The sequence below is a fragment of the Lissotriton helveticus genome, chromosome 1_1, assembly GCF_964261635.1.
Source record: "Lissotriton helveticus chromosome 1_1, aLisHel1.1, whole genome shotgun sequence".
Lineage (NCBI taxonomy): Eukaryota > Metazoa > Chordata > Amphibia > Caudata > Salamandridae > Lissotriton > Lissotriton helveticus.
In genome coordinates, this window is record NC_136057.1 from 1054951848 (window position 1) to 1054969608 (window position 17761).

The 17761-nt window shown below is 49.7% G+C and overlaps 1 protein-coding gene across 5 annotated transcripts in view; it reads left to right on the plus strand.

Annotated features, from left to right (window-relative positions):
* CPT1B (carnitine palmitoyltransferase 1B) overlaps nucleotides 1–17761 on the plus strand; it is a 300240-nt gene that overhangs the window by 221135 nt on the left and 61344 nt on the right. For all 5 annotated transcript variants that reach the window (XR_013607878.1, XM_078677942.1, XM_078677941.1 and 2 more), the window contains one exon: nucleotides 16303–16467. Coding sequence is in view for 4 of the 5 variants with exons in the window: in XM_078677942.1 (XP_078534068.1) it covers nucleotides 16303–16467 (165 nt within the window). In the remaining variant the exon portion in view is untranslated. The remainder of the gene's footprint in view (nucleotides 1–16302; nucleotides 16468–17761) is intronic.

Genomic DNA, 17761 nt, shown 5'->3' on the forward strand with positions numbered 1-17761 from the left:
GAGATATGATTGTATCTCTAAACAAATTAATGTATCTAAGTCTGGGCTGTGTGTTCCAGGCTGCTTGCCCTGCCTCACTCTGAAGCAGGAGACAGAAGCCAGGCAGTAAATCAACTTTCTGCACTGTGATGCACAATGAAGGGCTTACTGTTCTAAAGCCCTTCATAATGAATCATTGCAATTGTATTCTGGGGTATTATCCACTGCAGGCCAGTGACGCTTTCAGAGTCATAGTTGCTGGCGTTGAAGTCAACCATCCCTGTGTGAGAGCAGCCATCAGTCATTCACAGGCTTAGATCCTACTATTTCCCATTCGTCACACGTAGGAGTGGATGCAAGCGTGTGTGATCTGGTGCCCTTTTCTTGGTAATGGTAAGTGTTAGAATGCTAATCTTCTGTTATGTATATTGTTCTGAGACCCCTTACCACCTTAATCTCCCCCACTGTGACACCCCAGGCCCTGGCTGCACGCCACTGACGCTGGCCCTGTTAAAAGTGGAGCTGCTGCATTTGTTTCTCCGTTAAATGGATCCAAAAGACGAGCAGGCCAGGGATCTTGTTCTCTTGTGAAGTTGATGCAAATATTCAATTCAAGGGACAACCGAGGGAAATATGCTTACAGTAGACAGTTACCTGCTGTATGACATTTTAACTGGCCCTCAGTATTGAGTCCTGCAGAGAAGTACTGTAGGAAGCTGGCTTTGTATATACCATACCAAAATGAGGTATAGTGTGCACAGCGTCCAATGGAACCCCAAAGGTAGGCAGAGGTAAAAGTACATAGCGCCTCACTCTCTATTTATGGGAGTGTGGGTGAGCAGTAAGGGTTTATCAGAGGGTATGTAAGCATTTGTTATACACACTCAATCAGCAAATGATGTCACACACTCAAAGACTGAACTCAGACAATTGTAATTTGTATAAATATATTAATCCGATAGAGACATCTAGCCGCAGGTTCTTTAACTTAGAATATCTCCCTAGGCGTCAGACTGGATCCAGAAATTCTTTTTTCCCCAGCAATACCTATGCACTCCGTAAGGCGACGTCGCCCGGCTCTGTCCTGACGTCGTCCACGGAAGTGACATCAATGGAGCAATATAAGCTCCTCCCTGCGTGCTGACGTCTTTTCGGAGGGCACCGGCTTGACTCGAAAGGTCGAGGCCTTTTCGGAGGTCGCTGACGCCGGCTCAACTCAAGGGGTCGAGACCTTTTCAGAGGTCGCTGGCTCGACTCTGGCGATTGAGGCCTTTTCGAGGTCGCTCCACTAGTCGGGCCTTTTCAGAGGTCTACGACGCCGGCTCGACGTCGCCTCGAAGCCGCTCGACGCTGGTACCGTCTCCAGCTTTATTGGTGGAGGATGTGGTCCTGGTGGGTTTACCAACCCCCGAGTCATTTCACTGCTCTCCAGCACAGGCGCCAGTAGAGCATTGGCCTACTCATCCTGCTGCTGCGCCTCTATTAAGTGGCCGGTTTAGCTTGCGTCCATCGTCTACTGATGACTGGCTCTCACCGCCTCGCGGGGCCACAGGGGCTAGTGGGACGTTCCTCAAGGCTGTTTGCAGGGCTGCATACATTTTAAGGATAGAGCCGCCCTCAGTCTCTAGTCCTTCGGAACCTTTGCTGCATGTTCTTCACCAGGGCATGAGAAACATGGAACCACTGTTACCTTTTCCGGAGTCATTGTTTGACATCCTTCTCGGAACGTGGGCCCGTCCCTCCTTTGGGGACCCTGTGGATCGTGCTGTGGCACATCGCCATCGGCCGGCTCCTGCCTGTTTCACGCTCCATCCTGGAGCTGGCGGACCTGTGCTTCAGGCAGCTCTCTCTGTGACTCCTGTTCTGTTGCATCCTCCCACTCTGGAGTCTCGGTGGTTAGAGTCATATGACCGCGATGTGCTTGTGTCCGCCAGCTCGGGACTCCGGTCCCTCAACACGTTGTGTGTATTTGCTCGGGCTCAATTTGCTCTTTGGGATGCTGTTGAATAGCTCCTTCCCTCCTTGCCGGAGACCTCTTGTGTCGATGTGGCCCGCTAATCCGTGATGACCATGATACGGCGCACTTTTCAAGTCGGTCTGCCATGGACACCACGGACTCTGTGGGTCGTACTATGGCCAGGTCGGTTGCCATACGCCGCCATGCGTGGTTGTGTGCTGGCATTTTCCCAGAGCATGTTCAGTAGCGGCTTAGAGATATACCTTTTGATGGGGTCACTCTTTTTGACGCCCGTGCTGATTCGGCAGTCAGGTGCCTCCTGTATATGTATCTTCCTCTGTTTTAATCACCGTGGAGGATTTTTGGTTTAGTGACGGTGCCGTCCCTTTCTTTTCTGTTACCCGTTGTGGGCTGCAGATGTTGTGGTTTGTGTGGCTGCTCAGCCATGTGGTTTACTTATTCTGGTACAGCTGGTTAAGCTGTGGTTACCTTTCTTTTGAACCTCTGCCTATGAGCTTGTCCCAAGAGGGACCCTTATTTTGTAGGGTTGTGCCTTCCCCTGTCTGGGGTGTTTGTTGGCAATCGTTCTGCTACTCTTCATAGCCCAAGAACTTTTGACGCAAGCTGACTCTTCCTGCTGTTGTAGGATGTCTCCTTTGGTGAGATCCATAGGATTGGTTTCTCTCCAAGGGTTCCCATTGGTTGTCTACGGTTGGTCCGTAATACATCCCAGCCTCCGTAGGGGGTTTTGTCGCCCTCACTGTGCACGTCTTGCCTGTCTATCGATGGACATGCACCCCTGGTGGGGGCAGGTCTTCCCTGGCACGTTCTCCAGTGCCTTGCTTCTTGAGGGACATGGGGTTCAGTTTGTTCCTTCCTGTTCTATGCATATTCTTAGTTCTCAAGGAGTGGCTCTGGCCTATGCCTTTCTGCCACTGGATCTCTGCTCCACCCCTGATGTTTTTCTGGGTGTGAGTTCTTACTCCCATTCTGGCACAGGTGCTTCTTTAGGTAGCATTACTGTGTGTATATTCTTCTGAACATTCTCCATTTTGGTGGACGGTGTCAGTCTTTGGCGGAGTAGGCTTTTAGCCCCATGCTTCTGTCTGTGCCTTCTTTCTATCCTTTATGAGCAGTCTTGTGGTCTATGTTTCCGCTGTCCCACTGGAGACCGGGATTGTCCCACTTGTGGACCTGTTATTTTGTCTGCATTCTTAAACTGTTATGCAGCACACCGGTGCCGTGATATCGCTTTCATGACTCCCCTATTTAGTATTAGTCACTCCACGTACATGTGTCGACATTCCTGTCTCTTTGTGGTTATATCGTAGATTCTACACCCCACTTGGGGTGTTTGCATGCCTTTTACTTTGTTTGGCTGCATGCCTACCTCCTGAGCTTTGCTCAATGGTGGCTCCCCTGTCTCTGTTGGCACTAGGCTCTGGGCTCGGCCATGCCACTGTTGTCACATGTCCTAGGCAGTACACATTAATCTGTTTTTTCTTACACCCACGGGCCTCATGCTGGGGCTCCTGTTCTGGGGTGTACAGTCTTCCAACTGTCCCCTGTTTCTTGTGGCTTCCACTGTGGTGTGTGTTCAGGCGGTTTGTTCTACCGTTGCCATGTTGTTTTGACCCTTGATACTTCGTTCCTCTTGGATTATAGGGACCGATGCTAGGATCCTTCTTGAAGGTCTCACTGCATTGTGTCCTACTTATGCACAGAACTTTCTAGTTCTGTTTTCCTTTCGTCTGTGTCTGGGCGAGAGAGGTCTCACACCGCCTCTCGTCGGATTTGGTGTCTTTAGCATCCCTTGTTCATACTCCTTAAGGTGGTCATGGGTCTGATGCCCGTTGTCCTGGCATTGCGGTTTCCACCGTTTTTCGTCAGCAGTTGATGAATATGTTCTCCTGGAACTTGGTGGTTGTTTCACTGACCCTCCTCCTATGGGGTATGGCTTTGGTATCTATTCTAAGTTGGGTATCTGTGGCTAGATGTCTCTATCAGATGGGGGAGTTACTTACTTTGGTAACAATATATCTGATAGAGACACAGTCTAGCCGCAGATTCCTTAACGCCCGCCCATCCTCCCCGCTCTGTAATGGCCTTTTCATATGGTGTTTTTCCACCTTGCCCCACTTTCTGGTGGCCTTGGTCTTCCGGAGGTGTGCTCTTGCGCCTCACTCTGGGGTAGGGTGTGTTGTTCTGTGTGGTGCCCTTCAGACTTCCCTCCATCCTAGTGTTTGGTTGGTGGCGTGTTCTCGCACCTTCTTTGGCGCAGGGGGTGTGGTTGGGCTTTCGAGCCCTTTGACTCTCCTCTCCGTTCACGTTTTAAGGTGGTTCAGGTCTATACTTTTTACTACCTTCTCATGTTGTTCCAGTTGTGCTCCTCACACTTGGAGTTATTCTGTTTTTCATTCTCTCCCACCGCCCACACTTATGCCTCCTTCTTTCTCTGGCAGTCAGTTGGGTTGGGTACTCTTTGGTACTACAGGCCTTAAATCTCTGAAGGGTGTGTTAGTGAAGTTTCTGGTGGTCATTCACTTCTAGTCACTTGTCTTGCAAAATGTTGCTTCAATATTGTGTTTTTTTAATTTCACTCCTGTGGTGGCAAGCTGTGCCTGGCTTGTCATATCTTTCGTGGTGGCAAGCTGTGCCTGGCTTGTCATATCTGTCGTACCACAGTTGTTGCCCCTCGAGGTGGGGCACGGCTTTGCACTTTGTTAGGCCCTTGATCTCGTACTCTGTGAGCTCCTTTCAGTCCCTCCGGGTACTCGGTGCTTTTCCAACGATTGTGTTCTTTTTAAAAACACTGTATCTGAAACGTTAGTGATAGATTCCTTACCTTAGAATATCCCCAGGCATCAGACTGGATCCGGACAGTTTTTCGTCAGCAGTACCCCTGCTCATTGGTAGGTGGCATCGTGCAGCTCCGCATCCATCGCTGACATCGTAAGCGCCGAGATGACGTCACAGAGACTACTTAGGCGCCACCCATGCGCGCTGACATCAGTTCTTTCATTTTCCGCACCAGCAAGCGCAGATACCCTAGCACGTACCCTAGTCACTTTTTTACTAACGTTTTTAATACTTTTTTCTCTACTTCTTTGAGTCTTGACTCCTGGTTCCGAGTAGGAATGCCTGGGTTTAAATCCTGCGTACGATGTTGGTGGCCGACCCCCGCGGCGTTTGTCTCTACTGTCTGGAGCGCGACCATGACTCCCGGTCATGTTCCGACTATCTGGCCATGGCTATGAAGGCTTTGCGGGAGCGGTCCCAAAAGCTGTTGGGGGCCCGGCAGTCGTCTCCGCGCCGCTCGAGGTCCAGGGGTCGCTCGAGGGACCGACTGCAGAGCCATCATCATAGCTCGTCGGGGCCAAAGTCTTCATCCTTGGAATCGGGTAAGAGATGTCTCAGGAAAAAGTCGAAGAAGCGTTTACGCTCGCCGACGTCCCCCTGTCGGTCTCTGGACGAGGGGGCCAGGGGTTCTTCCCCCACGGTTCCACTGGAGTCCCACTCCCTACCCACCTTATCCGGGTCCGTCGGCGACTCCAGCCCAGGTGCAAGAATTTCTTGCTGCCATGGACCGCCTTTTCAGGCCTCGGGCTCCCGCCTGCGCGCCTTCGGGCCCCGCGGTCCCAGTTGAGGGCCCTTGCTTGCTACCCGCTCCGCCATCGACGCCGACCCTGGCTCTAGCCCCGGCACCGCAATGGGTCCCATTCGTCCCACCTTCAGCCTTGCCTGGATTTCCGGGACACTTTTTCTCCGGCTTGGGACCCTAATTGGGACATGGAGTTAGACCGGCGCCTTTCCCGGCGCCGTTGGGGCATTTGTATTCCCCTGTGTCTCCCCCACTGCAGCAGCCTGTGCCTCTGCCCGTGGAGGAGGGGAATGACTGGGAGGGGTTGGAGGACCCTCTTGCAAGGCAGTGCGAGTCAGAACAGGAGTGGGCGGAGGAATCAGAGGATGCAGATGGCCTTGACCTCTCCTCTGAGCCCGGCTTTCTGTCTCCTCCCGCCGTCATGGAGGAACGTGCCACATATACTGTGGTGCTCCGTAGAGCAGCTGAGGCCCTTGACCTTGATCTGCCTACTGTTACTGTTAAGACGAACCTCCTTACTGAAGTGCTTCAGCCGGTGGCAAGTTCTATGGAACCTCTGCTTCCGGTCAATGAGGACTTGACGGATGTTTTGATGGGCACCTGCTCTAGACCAGCCACAGGGGTTCCTTTGGATAAGAACGTGGCCCGGCGTCATCGCCCGGCACCGGGTGACCTTGCCTTTTTAACAAATCATCTGACTCCAGAGAGCCTGGTCCTTCAGGCCTCCACTTCCCATTTTTTTGCATTCCCTATTGCCCCGCCGGATAAGGAATCGAAGAAGCTGGAGCAGTTTGGCAAAAAGTTATTTTCCTCTGCCAGCTTGGGGCTGCAGTCAGTCAACACTGCATGCCTCTTGGGCCGCTACTCTCACGCGGTGTGGGACACGGTGGCGCAGACACTGCGCCATTGCCCTGATGAGGTTCGCGCTGTACTTTCCCAAGATGTTGCGAAGGGGAAGGACGCCACAAAGTTTGCCATCCAGTGTGGGCTAGACACCGCAGACTCTTTTGTTAGGGCGATCTCCACAACGGTGGCCCTGCCTCGCCATGCCTGGCTACAGTCCACGGGTTTTCGGGGGAGGACATGCCTTTTGATGGTACTCGCCTGTTCGGCGATAAGGCAGACGGTGCGCTGGAGCGTTTCAAGGACTCTCGGGCTACGGCAAGTCCTTGGGTCTCTCCACCACATGCCCGGCCACGTCTACCTTTTGTTCCTTTCATGGCCACGGAAGGGGCGCCCCTACACGTTCGTTCAGCCAGAAGCCTGCGCAGAACCAAGCTCTGCGTGGCCACGGGCATGGAGGCCGCCATGGCGGCACAGGGGGCCAGCTTGCAGGTCAGTCCACGTCCACTCCTGCAGCATTCGCCGCAAAGCCTTCCTAGTCAGAGCTTTGGGGTGCACCCCAAGTGCTGTGGGCGGCAGGATTCAACATCACCTCCCCCACTGGCGTTCTGTCACTTCGGACAGGTGGGTGCTGCAGATCGTCCGAAGGGCTTACTCCCTCCCTTTGAGTCTGCCCCCCAGCCATGCCCCCCCAGTTCCACTGCATGTCGGGGGATCACTTTGCGCATCTCCAACAGGAAGTCACGGCCCTCTTGGCCAAGGGGACCATCGAGCGCGTTCCTGGGCCAGAAGTAGGTTATGGTTGTTATTCCCATTACTTTCTGGTCCCCAAGAAGGACAAAGGGGGCCTGCGCCCCATCTTGGACCTCAGGAACGTCAATCGCTTCCTCTGGAAGAAGAAGTTCAAGATGTTAACTCTGGCTCAGGTCTTGGCCGCCCTCCACCCTGGAGACTGGATGGTAGCGTTGGACTTGCAGGACGCATATTTTCAAATCCCGTCCTGCCGGCGTTACCTGCGGTTCATGGTAGGCCAGGAGCATTTTCAGTTTGCCGTGCTCCCCTTTGGCCTTACCAGAGCCCCTCAGGTGTTCACAAAAGTGATGGCAGTGGTCGCAGCTCATCTGCGCAGGTCAGGGGTGTCAGTCTTCCCCTACCTCGATGAATGGTTGTTGAATGCGGGCTCGCCCCAGGCAGTCGTCTCCCACCTTCAGACTACGGCCAACCTCCTGCATTTGCTGGGGGTTCTCTATCAACGTGCCAAAGTCGCACCTGAGTCCCTCTCAGAAGCTGCCCTTTCATCGGAGCGATTCTGTATTCAACGCAGTTTCGGGTTTATCCTCCCGAGCAGCGAGTCCGGGATATTCAGGCTATGATTCCGATCTTTTAAGCCTTGATCCCGGGTTTCAGTCAGGACGACCCTCCGGCTCCTGGGCCTGATGGCCTCCTGCATCCTGCTAGTGCAATATGCCAGATGGCATATGCGGGCTCTGCAGTGTGACCTGAAATTCCAGTGGGCACAGCATCAGGACAACCTGTCCGATCATGTCCAGATCTCGGAGGGCACTGCATGACAATTGCAGTGGTGGCTCACGAATCGCGATTGGGTCAATGGCAGATCCTTCTCCCTTCCCCAACCGGAGCACAAAGTGGTGACGGATGCTTCCCTCCTGGGATGGGGCGGCAATTTGGGAGAGGCAGAGATCAGAGGCCTCTGGTCTCCGGCGGAGTCCCGGCTCCATATCAACCTTTTGGAGCTTCGGGCGATCCGTCTTGCACTGAAGGCATTCCTTCCCTGTGTGTAGTGCAGGTGTTCACGGATACCACCACCGCCATGTGGTATTGCAACAAACAGGGCGGGGTGGGGTCATGGACCCTATGTCAGAAGGCTCTGCGCCTCTGGACATGGCTGGAACATCAAGGCATTATTACCTTGGTGGTTCAACACCTGGCAGGTTCTCTGAACGCCAGGGCGGACGAACTCAGCTGCGAGTCCTTGATGGATCACGAATGGCGTCTGAACTCAGACGTGGCGCAAGGTCTCCTTCTGCACTGGGGAGAGGCTTGGTTAGATCTATTCGCCACCAAAGAGAATGCGCAATGTCATCAGTTCTGCGCACTTGAGCTTCCAAGGCGGTACTCGCTCGGCGAGGCTTTTCATCGGGAGCGGAGTAGCGGTCTGTTGTACGCCTTTCCGCCTATACTTCTTCTGCCCAGATTGCTCAAGAAGATTCAGTGCAACCGGGCCCAAGTCATCCTTGTGGCTCCCGATTGGGCACGAAGATTCTGGTATCCCGAGCTACTCAACATGGCGATCGATCCCCCGATCAGACTGCCTCTTCGCAAGGATCTTCTGTCGCAGCAGCAGTGGACGGTCCTCCACCCGAACCTGTCCAGCCTTCACCTCCATGCGTGGAGATTGAGCGGCGACAGTTGACAGCTTTCGATCTTCCTCCCCAAGTCTGTGATGTCATTCTGGCAGCCAGGCGTCCCTCCACTAAGACGGTATATGCCTGCAGGTGGAACAAATTTGTGGCATGGTGCACAGCGAAGGCTGAGGATCCCCTTTCTGGCCCTCTTTCTGAGGTCCTTCTGTTCCTTCTATCTTTGGCCCAGCAGGGCTCTGCTCTGGGCACTATCAAAGTTTATCTTTCAGCTATCTCTGCCTTTCTAAGGCTTCCAGATCAGCCTTCTCTTTATAAGTCCCCGTTTGTTAACCGTTTCCTCAAAGGCATTACAAGCACGTTTCCTCCGGTGCCTTTCATAATGCCTCAATGGGACTTAAATCTTGTCTTGACCTATCTGATGTGCGCTCCCTTTGAGCCCCTTCATAATTGTCCTTTACATCTTCTCACTCTAAAGACGACTTTCCTGATTGCTATCACCTCTGCCAGAAGAGTGAGTAAGCTCCAGGCTCTTTCTACTAAACCTCCTTTCCTTTCTGTTTATCCGGACAAGGTGGTTTTAAGGACCCGTCCTTCTTTCTTGCCAAAGGTTGTCACGCCCCTCCACATCGGGCAGACGATCACTTCGCCCACCTTCTTTCCGCATCCTTCGAAAGAGGAAGAGTGGCTCCACCATCTGGACCCAAAACGTGCGCTCTTGTTCTATCTGAATTTTGACAACAATATCTCAACTGGATTTAGTAAGAGGGACAAATAAAGATGCATGTACAAGACATTGTGAGAACACAGGAAACAAGGGGCGAGAGACTATAAATTTCAGTTTTTAGAAAGTGCATATATCATATATTTTTTTGAAGAAAACACATTTCATACAGAACAGTTGGAACAGCACTGTGAGCACGAAATGCGGAAGCAACCCAGGGGGGCTTTGTGCACTAGTGATAGTGAAGCAAAAAGTGACGGCGCGAGTTACAAGTGGGTATATACAGCGAAGGACGCAAGGTGACACAGTGAAATAAACAACAATATATACAAAGGCAATGGTTCCTCCTCGATCAGTGGGTGATAATAATTATTGTTGGGAACCAGAGTTGATGGTGCGCCGCGAGTCGCGCTGTAAAAGGGTCGACGGCGTTTCGATCCTATTTAATTCAGGATCTTCATCAGGGCCGGGTTGCCAGTTCAGGTAGTGTGTGGTTCCGGAAGGTCGGTGGGCGGGAGTCCACGGAGGTATGTGCGAGAAGTCCGGTGAAATGGTGGAAGGTGAACTCAGTGGTCGACGGGGGGGATGGGGGGGTAGGTACGGCTGTAAATTCCACTGCCGGAGACAATTGTAGGCGAGATGAGGGCGCAAGGAGGACGATACCGTCTCTGTGGAGTAAGATTTCCAGATGGAGGGGTCGTCAGGAAACGGTCCCCTCGTCGGAGGATGACTTCCGATATCTCGATTGTTGGAAGGTCAGCTGTCAAAGTACGGGTGCCGGGGTGTGGTTCTGGGGCAGATGAGTTGCCGGAATCCGTGTCGGGCCGTGTTCTATCTGAAGCGCACGCAACAGTTCCGGGTGGATTGTCGGCTCTTTGTTGGCTACGTGGGTGCCAAAAAAGGTCGGCCCGTGCACAAACGAACCATCTCTCGGTGGGTCGTTCTGTGCATAAAAGCATGTTACTCATTGGCTAAGAAGGAGCCTCCTGTGGGGCTGCGTGTCCATTCTACCAGGGCAACAGCAGCCACTACTGCCTTGGGACGCGGCATTCCCTTGCAGGACATTTGTCAGGCAGCTACGTGGGCCTCACTGCACACTTTTACCAAGCCTTATTGCATTGACAGTCAAGTCCGGAGAGACTGCTTCTTTGGCCGTTCTGTTCTCCGTGACTTTCTGGTGTAATCTTGTTCGCAGACCCACCACCGGGGTTGGTATTGCTGGGGTATCTATTCTAAGGTAAGGAATCTTATCACTAACATGTCTCTTTCAGATGCACAAGTTACTACTTGCGTAACGATACATCTGTAAGAGACATTAGTTAGTGATAGATTCCTTACCGCCCCACCCATCCTCCCCATTCTGCGAACTGATTTCTAGGGTTACGGTCATCCCTTTCAGGGCCCTAGTTTCATGGCACCAGTGGTCAGTTTCTTGCATGGCTCTGCGTTCCTGTCGCGGAAACTCATGTACAGAACTGACGTCAGCGCTCATGGGTGGCGCCTAAGTAGTCTCTGTGACGTCATCTCGGCCCTTACGACACCAGCGACGGACGTGGAGCCGCACAACGCCATCTACCGAAGCTCAGGGGTACTGCTGACAAAAATTTTTCCTGATCCATTCTTACGCCTGGGGATATTCTAAGGTAAGGAATCTATCACTAACTAATGTCTCTTACAGATATATCGTTTGTCCCACGGCTCTACGTTGTGGCACGGAAACGTTTCCTGCAGAAAACTGACGTCAGCACGCCAGGAGGGGCTTATATGGCTCTATTGATGTCACTTCCGTAGACGACATCAAGATGGAGCCGGGCGACGCCGCCTCCCGGCGTGCAGAGGTATTGCTGGGGAAAAAAGATTTTCCCGATCCAGTCTGACGCCTGTGGAGATATTCTAAGTTAAGGAATTTGTGGCTAGACTGTGTCTCTACCAGATATAGCGTTACCAAAGGTAAGTAACTCTCCCTTTAGTTGTATTTATTTTCTACAACCAAGCAAGCCCGGCACAGGTAACTGTATCTGATAATTTCAAGGCAGGTTGAACAATACAAGAAAGCTGAATGAAAATGTCTTTGTTACAGGTTTGTAAATGCTTTCAATACAGTGGAAACTACTATTAGATTACTTTGGGGATTACTTTGCACATTACTTTCTGGATTACTTCTTCTACTCAGTGTGATACACCTAGATATCACACTGGGACATTTCCTAAAGAAAAGTTAAGTAAGCACTTTTTAGTTCTTTGCAGTTTTTCAAACTTCAATACAAAACCAGCTCCACACTTCTAACATTTTTCAAGGCAAAACAGCCAATGTATTCCTATGGAGAGAAATGACGTTATCGGATAACAGGTAAGTAGTTTGTTGTGGGAGCTGGCATTCTGGCGTTACAACCAGGGTTCCCCCAGCATCAAGGATGCACTCTCAAATCACCCTGAGCGGCACTAGGGCGGCCGGATGCAGAGTGCTGAGGCCCAATGTTATCCAATGGGGGATAGGGGGCCTCCGGTTGGTGGCTGCTTATAAGCAGCCCACAAAGTTGTGGGAGCAAAGCTCTTGGTATTAGACTCAAGTCAAAGGGGTATCCGGTTTAGCATACAAAGTACACCCGCAGGAGCGGCTGTGTGCAGGGTGCTGTTTTGTTGTCGGATGCCCTGTTTGCAATGGGGATTCTCCGGTTTCAACAAAGACTGCAGGCTCGGGGACGAAGATCTTCTGGAGGTGACTACCGGTTGGAGAGGTAAGTTGGGATGCCTGGGCATGCTGGGACACCGTCGGTTGGACCACCCAAGGCCGTGGGACTTTGGGTGCAGGGGTGTCTTTAGGCGTCGGGTTTTCTTACCAGCTCTGGTCGCAGTCATGGGGGTCCTCCAGAAAGAGACTGCAGGCGGCGTCAGAAGTGTTGAGGCAGGTCCGAGATCACCAGATCTTAGGTCAAGATCGCCGGGAGACCTCCTAATGGTGTTGGGCCACTCAAACTTGGGCAATGGGCGTCGGCTACAGAGTGGTTCAGACTCGTGGATTTGGCCGGAGCCAGAGTCTGTGGGTGAGCAATTCCAGTGCTCACAGGAGACAAAGTGTTTGGGGTGGAAGGCAGGGCAGGTCCTCCAGATTCTCGAGGTTGCTGGCTGCAGGACACACCGGCGGGAGCAGGTTCGAGGTGGGGGACAGGCCGATAGGGCTGGGGCCAAGTCAGTGGGCGTTCGCCTCTTCTTAGTTTCAAACGGCTCTTCAGTCCTTCTTCTTCTCTTTTTCTTGGTCGGTTCTTCTTTGAGGAGGCAAGGTTTAGGGGTGCCCCTTAATACTAGATTTAGGGGTGTTACAGGTAAGTAAAGGTTGGGACCAATGGGACCCTTCCTTGGGGTAGGTAAACCCCCTATTATGCCACCCTCTAGTGGGAAGGAGGCATATGCCTCACTCTGGTCGGCTGGGACTGAGAGTTGTGCTTCACCTCGCCTCCCCCATCTCAGGGGTGGGGTTGGCAAAGGTGGGCTCACCTCCCTTCCTCACTTGGTTTTCCAACCGATTCTCCTGCCCAAAGTTGGCATCAGAAACATTGGGGGGCGGTTGCTGGAAGCAGCAAAAGACCTGGGGAATCTCACAAAGGCGGAAAGCCTTTGAAGCTTCTCCTTCGTGGACCCTGCCCATTCTGGAAGAGGAGGCTTGGCACCTCGTCCCAGGATGTATATTGTTTCAGACCCCTGACAGCAGCAGGCTCTCGACCCAGGGGTCCAGAAACATTTCTGGTGGTGGCAGCTGGTGAGCAGCCACTCAGCCTGGACACTAGTGATAGGTCATTTTTCAGAGGACATCTCTAAGATGCCCTCTGTGTGCATTTATCATTAAATCCCACACTGGCATTAGTGTGGGTTTAATGTGCTGAGAAGTTTGATGCCAAACTTCTCAGTTTTCAGTAAAACCATCCTGGTGCTGTGGAGTTCGTTATGACAAACTCCCAGCACCATATACTCTTAATGGCAGTACTGCACTTACAATGTCTAAGAATTGGCTTAGACACTGTAGGGGTACAGGGCTCATGCACCTGTGCCTTCACTACTGGTATATGCACCCAGCTAGAGGAGTGGCTGACCTATGCCAGGGCAGTGGGTTGTAGGCATGGCACACAGGGATGTGTGCCATGTCAACTCTTCACTTTGTTCTGCACCACAACATGCAGCCTGCAAAGGCAGTGTGTGTGTGTGTGCAAAGGTACAGGGCCTCTAAGGGTGGCACAATAATTGCTGCAGCCCTTAGAGGCCCTCCTTGGCCACAGTGTCCTTGGTACCTGTCGTACCATTTACAAGGGACTGACCTGTGGCTAAAGAGTGCCAATTGAGTTTTTTTGTTTTCAATGCAGTTTTAGGTTAAGAACATAGGCCCCATGTACCTGTGTGGCAGGAACCCAGGCACACTCAGTCAAAGCACATCAGCAGTTTAGCAAAAAGTGGTGGCAACCATGCAAAAGAATGGAATTTTCTTACAAGTACATGCTGTGCGCCTTATAGTCTTTACAGTCCATCTGCGCTATGTTTGCTCATTTGATATAAATGCATTGCAGTTCTAATGCGGTCTGCCGGCAGAATGTCTTTAAATCATTTGCACGCCTCACTGCAAGTACTGCATCCCTGCAGGTGCACAGCCATGCTGCTTAGTCTCCGAACCAAGATCATGCAATGCAGACTTTAAAGGTAACATGGTATTAATGGCACCATTGTATGTTCCCAAGGTTTGATGAAATAATACTCTGAAAAGAAAAGCATTGTGTGTAGTTTTCTTGATTTGATATACAAGATAAAGGTGGACATTAGCAATCATAGTAGTCCGAACCATGGCCCTCCATCCCACATTACTGCAGTCTTGCACGCCAGTGTCATGTCCTTAACAACATTAATACCAAAAACATGAATTGATTTACGAACAATGAGTGTTAAAAACATTAAGGCAATGCATATCAGCAATTTATTTCCTCTCTTATTTCAAGTGTTACTTATTCTTGCCTCCCTCAAGAGTTAGATATTTAATCAAGTTGTGTTTCTTTCTGTATTCGGTTCGAGCATACTTTGAGCTGTGCAGGTATTTATGAGGGGATTTGATTGAGATCTCTGACGCTGACACTGAAGCCAAAGTAAAGTGCCTGATATTGGGTTGGTCTCTGCGGAGCACACAGAACAATAATCATCATGTATTCCAGTTGTAATGCAATTTTGTGAAAATGTGTGTGAAGGTTGGTGCACAGATGGTAAAATACTTACAGGGCAAAAGTAAATAAATTGCTTAAACGTTAGTGAGTGCAGTGTTGTTTGGAAAGTGGTGAAGTAAGGGAAACGCAAGGAAGTGCATTCGGGGAAGATGGAAAAGAGGGTGGTGAAGAGGAAAGAGAGGTGGTTGAAGATGTGCAGATGGACGAGATGTGCAGAGAAAAAGGACAAAGTATCTGACATAAAGCACACATAACTGAAGGCCAAAACTCCTTCCACAGGCCTCCAGACTATTGAAATATCAGAAATGAAACATTTTGAAGGTTAATTATTTATAACAAATCCTTGTTACTCATTTATGTTAAACAGCTAACAACCATTGACAAAGCCGATCATACTGACAGGTTTTAGGTGTAGTTCAGTTGTTGTGTTATATATCTGGATGTAATTACATCTGAGAGAGAAACCAAAATACTGGTTGGGTAGAACACAATGGGAATTACAGAAATCTATTTTATGTGTTCCCATTTAGAGAGTCAACACATTTTTCATTCCACTTAAAGACCTGTCTTCACATATTTCTATATGACTGATTGCAATCAGCAGCTGTGGGTCCTTCCCGAAACCATGTTAGATAATTTTCTTCCAAAGTTGCCGCATGCAGTTCAAGACACTGGGCAAGCACACACTTTAAAAGGCTGAAGTTGTTGCGTTGTACAATTGGCACATTAGAGTAACTGTTGAACATAATAATGCAGTAAGATATTGGGCAGTTGTTTGTGTTTAATATTTCAAAACTATCAGTTCACACTCGTTTATAAGCCTTGCTTTATCACGAAATTAATTTGCTTTGAAATGCACCATTTGCTACATTTTTTTCCAATTTTTTTTCTCTGGAGGAGAATTGAGCCTGGTCCCCACATTTGTCGGTTAAGCTTGCCTGCATCACTCACTACAGAAAAGTTACACCAAACATTTACGCTGCACCACTTTCAAATGTCACCAGACTCCAATACAGTCTGTCATTCAAAGATTTCTGCTGGCTTGGACCAGCTGAGGCCTGGTTGTCGGAAACCTTGTTCTTCCCCATAATTTTCAATAGAACAAGAGAAAAGGAAGTTTGGGGGACTGGGCATCCACTGTATGACAAGCACTCACGATGAATTTTGTATAAACTGAGAAGAAGTTGAATGATGAAAAAATAGAGTTGGATTTTGCATCCTCGTACGCAGTGCACCTGGGAGTGGGGCGTGTGACCACGCGCTCCCCGCATGTTCTTACATCCACTGTTTTTGGCAGTTGGCCTGCATCTGCTAATCCCTAAATCAGCCCTTAAAAGTCAATTTGATGTTCTATCCACATAACTACATGTATTTCTGAAATTGGTTCATTCATTGCTTGATCTCTATTCCTAGTCTTGCACTATTAAAGTGCTACATTCAGATTCACAATGCATGTCGATTTCCTTTAATACCTCATTGGCCCTTGCTTATCTAGGTCCCCTTTTGAATCCATCTGAAATTAATTTACTGATGCAAGGAAAGTTGGAGTCCAATGCTCATTTAATAAAAATGTAAACATTTATTTTTTTGTGAACGGTCCTTTTGTGATGTTTCCCCAGTGTCAGGAGGCGAGTCATAGCTCGTACCAGGTGGCCAAGTCAATAGCCGATGATGTGGATTTCAACTTTGTCTTATTCAAAGACTTTGGGAAAGGCCTGATCAAATGCTGCCGGACTAGCCCTGACGCCTTTTTACAGATTGCCCTGCAGTTAGCCCATTTCCGGGTAAGAGGTGAAGGCTGTGTGTAAATCTGCGTGTGCAGATGTGCGTCTTTGTGTGGCTACTCCATGCACATGCTTGTTCCTTTGTGTGTGTTTTGATAGGCCAGCATATAGATATTGGAGTGCAATGTATTGTGTGTGTGGGTTTGAGCATGGATGTGTGTTTGTGTATTGAAGTAATATTACACTATTTCTGTGTGAGCGTGTGTATTTTTTTGTGTGTATGCTGAAACAGCATTGAAAGATCCCATGGGTTTGTTAGAAAGCATTTTCTGTTGTGCATGTTTGTGTGCAAACAGGTGCGAGTGCATGTGTGCATGACTATGTACATCTTTGTAGTTATCATGTTATCACCTGTGGGTACATTGCAGCAGTGTTGCTCTGTGTGTGTATAATGGAGTTGCATTGCCCAATAAGTATGTTTAATCTAACATTTCTTGCAAATGTGTGCAAGAGCATGTATTTGTGTATAAGTAAGTATTAGATAATGTTGCACTGTGTATATGTGTACATGTAGGGGAAGTAATGTCCTATTGTGTGTGTCTCTGTGCTTTGGAAATTTGTTGATGTGTTTCTGCTTGCCAGTGTATATAAGCATGTGTTTTTTTTTATTTTTTAAACAATTTTTATTGCAGGGATAGTTAGAACATACAACGACATAGTGAGCATCATACAGTCCAGAGTTACAGTACATCAAACGTTTCCCAGTTATGTTAGACACAGCCATTTAGCCCACATCCCGGAGGCAGGGCGGCGTCAATTCGCTATACTGTACACTCTGCAGGCCGAGCCCGACCCTACTGTTAGCTCTGCAGGGACTCCATACTCTGCTTTTATTCATGTAAAGTGTCATCGCACTGCTGGTGTGATCAAGATGTGCGTAACCTACCGGTATATAAGCATGTGTTATAAAACAATGCCCATGGTTTTGTGTGTGTGTGTGTGTGTGTGTGTGTGTGTGAGAGAGAGAGAGAGAGAGAGAGAGATAGAAAGAGAGATAGAAAGATGAAGTAATGCTGCATGTTATGTGGGCGTGTGTGTGTGTACGCGCGCGCTATCACATGCCTATACGTGTATTGGCATCCAAATGCCCTATGTGTATGCATCATGGAGTGACGCTGCCCTGTGTGTGTATGTTGATGTAATATTATCCAGTGTGTGATTAAGGATCAATTGCCTTTTTTATGTAAGTAAGATGGAGCAATGTCAGTACATTTTCGCGTCTTAGTTGGCGTAATCTACTTCTTTGTGTATAATGAAGTCCTGGACACTGAACTGCTCATATATATTCCCGGTT